The sequence below is a fragment of the Trypanosoma theileri genome (assembly GCF_002087225.1).
Source record: "Trypanosoma theileri isolate Edinburgh chromosome Unknown TM35_Tth_44_V1, whole genome shotgun sequence".
In the NCBI taxonomy this organism is placed as follows: Eukaryota; Euglenozoa; class Kinetoplastea; order Trypanosomatida; family Trypanosomatidae; genus Trypanosoma; species Trypanosoma theileri.
In genome coordinates, this window is record NW_021639886.1 from 17,516 (window position 1) to 24,262 (window position 6,747).

General features: G+C 50.4%; 3 protein-coding genes across 3 annotated transcripts; all 3 read right to left on the reverse strand.

The window, feature by feature from the left end:
* Window position 1: 1 nt before the first annotated feature.
* TM35_000441020 (TATE DNA Transposon) lies at window positions 2-1,147 on the reverse strand (the record flags this gene model as incomplete). The annotated part of the gene is made up of 1 exon (XM_029030111.1): window positions 2-1,147. A coding segment is annotated over one exon (1,146 nt), but the record flags the coding sequence as incomplete, so codon positions are not given.
* A 110-nt stretch (window positions 1,148-1,257) lies between these two features.
* On the reverse strand, window positions 1,258-4,395 carry TM35_000441030 (TATE DNA Transposon; the record flags this gene model as incomplete). The annotated part of the gene is made up of 1 exon (XM_029030112.1): window positions 1,258-4,395. The coding sequence occupies one exon, from the start codon at window positions 4,393-4,395 to the stop codon at window positions 1,258-1,260; it is 3,138 nt and encodes a 1,045-aa protein (XP_028878513.1).
* Window positions 4,396-4,439: 44 nt separating this feature from the next.
* On the reverse strand, window positions 4,440-5,432 carry TM35_000441040 (uncharacterized protein; the record flags this gene model as incomplete). Its single annotated transcript, XM_029030113.1, has 1 exon — window positions 4,440-5,432. The coding sequence occupies one exon, from the start codon at window positions 5,430-5,432 to the stop codon at window positions 4,440-4,442; it is 993 nt and encodes a 330-aa protein (XP_028878514.1).
* Window positions 5,433-6,747: the final 1,315 nt, after the last annotated feature.

Below are 6,747 nucleotides of genomic sequence, written 5' to 3' on the forward strand. Positions count from 1 at the left end.
CAGACACCTGTCGGTAAAAGTATCGGTAGGCCCGCAAGAGTCGGAACATCTTTGCCGGGTTTAGTCGCGTCGTGTGAATTGCATAGCACACCAGGGACACCACAGATACGAACGTGCGTATGGAGTGCTGCCGATCTGGAGTCGAACTCAGCATTAGCTTCGCGACCGTCTTGACTGAGTTGCGTACCACCCGCTCGGTTCCGTTCCACATGTACTCTTCGCCAAGAAATACGTTGTTCTGCGTGGCGAGATGTAATAATTCTTCCTCCGTATACCGAAGTAGTTCCTCGCGGTCCGGTGAGGTCAGCAGGTTTGCCGCACGAATGCGCAGCAACACCTGTCGTACCGCGCGCACAAACTCCTCCTCCTGGCCCTCCTTGGCCGCAATCAAAATGTTGTCGATCATCGTGTGTATAATCACAGGGGTATCAATGTCGACAATCACCCACGTGGTCGCCTGGCCCACGGCCACGCTCCACCGCGCGCCGGTGGGCAGCGTGCACAAACGGTAGTAACTGCCACCGCACCGGAACACAAACTTGTTGCGCAGTGCCGCAGGAAGTGGGATCGCATCGTAGAAAGCCTCAAAGTCAATCTGCAACATGTACTTGGCATAGCGTAGCGATTGCCGCCTCCCAAGCCGCGTCGGGTATTTTACCTGCGGCATGTCTGCCTTGTCCATGACCGCGTTCAGGTGTGGCTCCGTGATGAGTCGTCTGCGTCCCTTCATCTCCGGGACGGTGAACACATTGACACCGTAGTAGCCCGTCGGGATCATGCCAGTGCGGTTGTCGAAATGAGCAATCGGCTGACCGTGCTCGTCGAGGCACGGCTCGAATTTGCCCATGCTCACGGCCTTCTGGAGGTCCTCCTTCGTCATCTTGGTCGTCTTGATGGTGCGTGACGTCTGCACGAGGTGCGGTATAGGGTATGGGTCAGGCGAGGCACCAACTGTGATGTAGCGGTACGCTTCTTCTAGAAATGCTTTCGTGTGTGCGTGGGCAGTTGTCATCTGCCGCACCGCTTCCGTGTCGAGTGGAGTGGTATGCTTGAGGTGCAGGGGCCACTCGTTTATATTTTCGCCAGCAACGTCTGCTGCTACTTCGTTTGCGTCTGGTACTTGCTGCTGCCGTTTGAGATCCAGCATCAGCAGGTACACGTCGCGGTCGCGAATACCCAGGTCTGCTGCCTTTGGTGCCTTCACTCCAATGTGCTTTGTGCTTACAAGGGGAGGCGCTCCTCGTCGTTGGCCTGTGTTTACGCGGCGTCCATAATTGTCTGCTGGCCACGTCCGAGATAGATATTGAGTGTTGAGTCCTGGGTGTGGCCCGTCATGAGCCGCAGCTCCTCCATTGTCATGCCCAGTTTGGCGCAGTACCTGATCGCGCCCTTGCGAACTGATGGCAGCGCCATTTTCGGATCGATGGATTTGAGTACATTTGACACCATCTTGCGTACCATGCTGGAGTCCTCGCTCGTGAAGAGCGGAGCGCCCTTCTTCTTGATGCTGTCCATGTGTTTGAGCAGGATGAGCGCTTCGTCCTCGGCCAGCGTGGCCGTCACCTCGTACGGGGTCCGAAAGTGGGATGCTTTGCCTCGTGCCATCCAAACCAGAACTGGGTAGCGCTGTGGGACGCCCTCGGCGTTCGACACCACGCGCAGGTGAGGTAGCGGCGCCTTCCTGTTTTGTCCCTTGTTGTTGCTGGTATTGTCGTTTGCTTTGTCTCCGTTCAGCGGCTGCATTAATAGCTGCACATCTCGCTTCAATAGGGTAGTGATATCGCCCGCTCGGGCCGCGCAGTTCCACATGAGGGCGAGGAACAGCGCCGCCAGCGGGGAGGAGTGACTCTGCCGCAATAGTACCTTCCTTGCCTTGCAGTAGTTCTCGGCGGAGAGGGGTGTCGGCGCCTTGGTGGGCTGCATCTGCTTGTACCGGCGTATGCAGGCCATCGCCGACTTCCATTCCACGTCCTTGTTTAGGTCGATACTCTCTTGCACATTCGTGTAAAGTGGAAGATCCTTCAGGGCACCCGCAATCAGCATCATGTTGCCGTATATCGTCGACCACGTTGCGTGACCGTCCCTGTACAGACGAAACACGAATTCCAGTATCGCCGAGGCGAGACTGTGGTACCGCAGAAGATCGTCCGGCATCGCCTGCAGGTCGCGCAGCCAGTTTAGGTGGCGCTGGCGCGTCTGTTCCGTCTTGCTTCTCCATGTCACCTCGTGGATGTGCTTGGGCTTCTCTGGAAAGACTAACCATTTTCTTGGGCAGAACGGGCTCTTTCCAAGGCACGTCCTGCCCGGCACGTTTAAACACGGGACCGTGATACTGCTGAGCACAAGCTCCGGCGTGTCACATAATGCCTCCACAACCTCGTCCCTGTTGTTATTGTTCCGGCGGCGGTTTCTGCGGTGTTGACGTGAGGAACTCTGGTGTCCGTTGGCCTGTCTCCCATCATCGTCGTAACGCACCTCCGTCGTCGTGTTGTTATTTCTATCGTTCCCATCGGCTTTATGATAGCTTGCCTCTTCATCCTCGGCGTCCAAGTCCACATCTATGTGTCGTCGAGTCGCCACCTTTTTCTTTTTCGTTTTCTTGTTCTTCTTCGTCGGCTGGTTGTCGGCCGCCATTCTGCTCTGCTGTTTACTCGCCGTCCGCTTGGCGGTTCGCCCGGACTCCATGTCCGCCAACGCCCCGTAGGTGCGCCAGCGGGAGGGAAGATAGACGCCCCATAACGCCTGCGACGCATCCTCTGTCAGCGAGAATTCCCACGATCCGTCTGCCTCAGAGGAGGCGGTCTCTTCCGCGTCCGGCGTCTTCTTCTTCTTCTGCTTGTCCTTCTTCTTCTCGGGGTAGTGGCGGCAGAGGGCTGCACCGAGCCGGAAAGCGTAGTTGGTCTGGTTGAACTGCAGTGTGGTAGGCATGCCAAGCCCCTCCTGCCCGCGGACGTAGAGCGCTGCCAGCGAGTCGCGAGCCTCCTTCGTCGTGAGCAGGTGCGGCGTCGTCGGCACCAGAATTAACCCATGTGCTCTCAGATTGCCGTCCGTCTTGTTCGAGCGCTTCTGCTGGGCCCGTGGGCGATGGTCGTTGCATTGAAGGGAGAAATAAGGCAGTTGCAATACGTCAAAGACGGTGGACAGGTCAAATTCGGTCTTCTCTTTCAACTGGTTGGTGGTGCGAAAATTGGTGATCGTCTGGGGCCGAAGCTCCTTTTCATCGCCCGTTCCAACCGAGACGAGCGCGAGAGCGGTCACAATGAAGGTATTCTTGCGACGACGATGGACATCCCAGCCGAGATCCGCGCGAAGTAGAGCGCGACGAGCCTGGTGCGCAATCAGCCGGTGCTTGGGTTCAGTGGGAAACTTGGTGTCCGCCCTCACCGTATCCACACCACCAAGTCCTGTTACATTTTCTTCTTCTCCTTCTTGCGATGGCTCTTCATCCTCGCTCTGGGGTTGGGACCACTCCATGGGTTCTACCAACTCCTCGTTTCCAGTGGTCGATCGCACCGCGTTGCCAACAGCTCCGTCATCGTTCGCGTCGGTTGTTCGTTGCCCTTGTTGTTGTGAGGGCTGTGGGGCGCCTGCCCCTCCGTCAAGACACTCTCTCCCATCGTCATGTCGCGATGAGTTTTTCAAATGTTGATGTGTTGGTTGCTGCTGCTTTTGTCGCCACTCAATTATAGTGTCGTCTAAAATGCTCTGGCGTTCGTTATCAGTTCGTAGTTCCAGAAGGCGCTTCAGTCTCGATAGGAAAACAGCGCGTGTCGGCGGTTCCTCGCAGTGGCGAAGCGCTGTGTTGAACAAAAATCGGACCATCTTGGTCAGACCGGGCGTGATGCGGACATTCACCCTGACCGCAAACGCAAAGAAGCGCATAGACATAAAAATTCCGCAGTCTTCGCTAAAACGCACTTGTCTTGGAGTTGGAATAAACTCGACCGTGATGCTGTCATCGTACGGTCTGAAAGCACGTCGTACATCGCGCTCCACTGGCGGTGACGGTGCCGAGTCGTAAACACGTAGCACATACGCTTTACGTTTTTGTTGTTTCTGACTTATATTGTTTAATGGTGCGGCTTGGGAGGATAATGAAAAAACCCCCGCAATCCAATGGGATCGTGTGAAGAGCGGGATGTAAATAAGTCCAGTGGTGTTGTGGCTGTAGCGCTTGTCACTTACAACTCCACTTCCTCCGTCACGGTGTTCCTCGCCTCTCGTTGCGTCTGTCGTCTCCTTTTGCTTTGCCGCCTTGTTTGCCATATATTTCAGAGTGCCAATCGAGCAGTCATTGATTGAGCACACTTCAACGCATGGAAAAACGGAATCAGGAGGCAGGTACTGTTTGTAGATGAGGTCAAGGTCAAAGTTCGTGGTTTTTCCTTTTATCATGGTGCCACCACTCAATACCACGCGCTTGAGTGGCGAGCACCTCTTCAGTTTTTTGCCTCTACATTTGTCTCGTGTGTCGTGTAAAGGTCTTCGTCGATGTAGTCTGCGTTACCGCCATGCATGCCGTAGTTGTAGCCACCACCGCGTCCACTACGTCGCCCGCCGCGCTGGCCATTGTCAACACCTCGACCGCGGCGGTTGCTTCCGTTGCTTCTTCCTGCGTAGTTGCCACCTCCATTGTTAGCAGAAGCCCGTACACCCTTTAACTCGGAGCGTAGATATTGTATCTCCTTGTACAATTGGTCAAATCTCTCTTTGACCGGTGCTCCGTCCCAGTATCCGGCTTGATTATTGTTACCATCGAATACTGGTATAAAAGGCTCGCCTCCACAGAGGGATTTGGTTGCATGCGGGGACTGGTCGTACAGGGCATCGCTTCTCGAGTAGAGTGACTTCCCTGTTTGTTTCTTGCTGAATTCATTTGTCTCGGATGGGCCACCACCTTCCATGGTTTTCTCCCCCATATCCGCCAGTCGTTTTGCTCCCATAGCATCTTCAATCAGGCAACGGTTCTGAGTGTCCATTTCTGTGCCTGGAAACAGAGGGAAGGCAAGCTTGCCGGACGCGATGGCTGTTGCCATGGACTCCTTTACAAAGTCATTGGCATCCCTATATACCGCCCAATTGTGCATAGTGCGACGATCATCAGGGGACATGTTTAGTAGCATGTCAGCCAGCACAAGGTGAGGATGGTTTGATCCGCTGTAGAGGAGTGTCATGAGGATGAAAGCCACATCTTGTGAAAGTGGCATATTGGATTTCATCCTTTCTTCGAACGTCTTCACTAAAATCGCATGTATCTCGGGTTTTTCCACACGTTGGAATAAATCGTCGTACCTTCGACTATATTCGTCGGCTTGTTGTCTCCACGGCTGCAATTTATACATGTTTTCACGTAGTAGCGTGGAGAGCAATGCTTCATTGAGCGTGGTGGAGTCACCACTTTGGTGCTCGGCACTCTTCTCATTTCCCCGCATTCGCGAAAAGAACGATCTCGATTGAATAAAGAACGAAAACAACCTAAGCAAACACTTAGACTATCAGTTTGTGTGTAGGAAAACAGAAATCATGAAAGTAAGAGATACACATTAGTGTTGCAGTAAATTAAATATAATGATTTTTGCTTGAGCTTGAACAAATTATATAATAAAAATATATCACAACATAATCACTTTAAAGACCGTTCCATATTTCACCCTGAAAATCCACATTACCCTCAATATAAACCAAAACTCTTCTGACACTCTTCTTCCCATGAGCCAAGCTTATGGGAAAGCCCACGAACTGAAGATCCGGCGTGGCGGACAGGTTCATTCATACTTCAAAACAAATGCGGCACACACCTCCGCTGGGCGTCGTTGATGTTTCTTTTTGTTGTGAAATTTTACTGTGGACTAAGATTAGTCATTTTAGACAGTTCACTTGATGGAAAAAATGTTTTGCATGAAACAATCATGGCTTACGGAAAAAACTCAAAAACTTTATCGCGAGATAAAGGAAAAAAGTTAAGAAAAAGCGTAAGTCATAGTAACAACAATGAAGATTAATGAATACAAAATGGCATTGAAAAAAGATACTGCTGCTGTTTCACCTCAATGAAATGAAGGTGATGGACAGTCTCATGATCGGAGGCCGGAAGAAAAAACGTGGTAAAGACTGCATCCACGGCTTCGGGATTCTCCAGCACTGCATGCCGGTTCTCTAGACGGAAAGAAAAATTTAGAAAGTTTCGAATTATGTTTTTCTTTCATTTATTTACTTTCTGAAAACACATTTAATTTACTTCATAAAACACAATTCGAAAAATTTTATATTTAATTCATTTATTTACATTGTGAAACACATTGTGATTTTACTTCATAAAACATAATTCAAAATTTTTAATTTTTAATCTATTTATTTACTTCTGTAGACGCGTTTTGATTTTAATTCATAAAACATAATTCAAAATTTTTAATTTTTAATTCATTTATTTACTTCTGAAGACGCGTTTTGATTTTACTTCATAAAACATAATTCAAAATCTTTAATTTTTAATTCATTTATTTGCTTCTAAAAACGCATTCTGATTTTAAATCATAAAGAAAAACCACGAAGGTTTTGAAAAACCAAGATGTCTACAAACAAGTCAAAATTTAACCACGCTCTCGGGCTAAAAACGAATTTCAAAAAAAAGAAAAAAACCCGAACAATGAGAAAAATACAGGGATGTGGTGGGTGGGCGCGAAAAGAACGATCTCGATTGAATAAAGAACGAAAACAACCTAAGCAAACACTTAGACTATCAGTTTG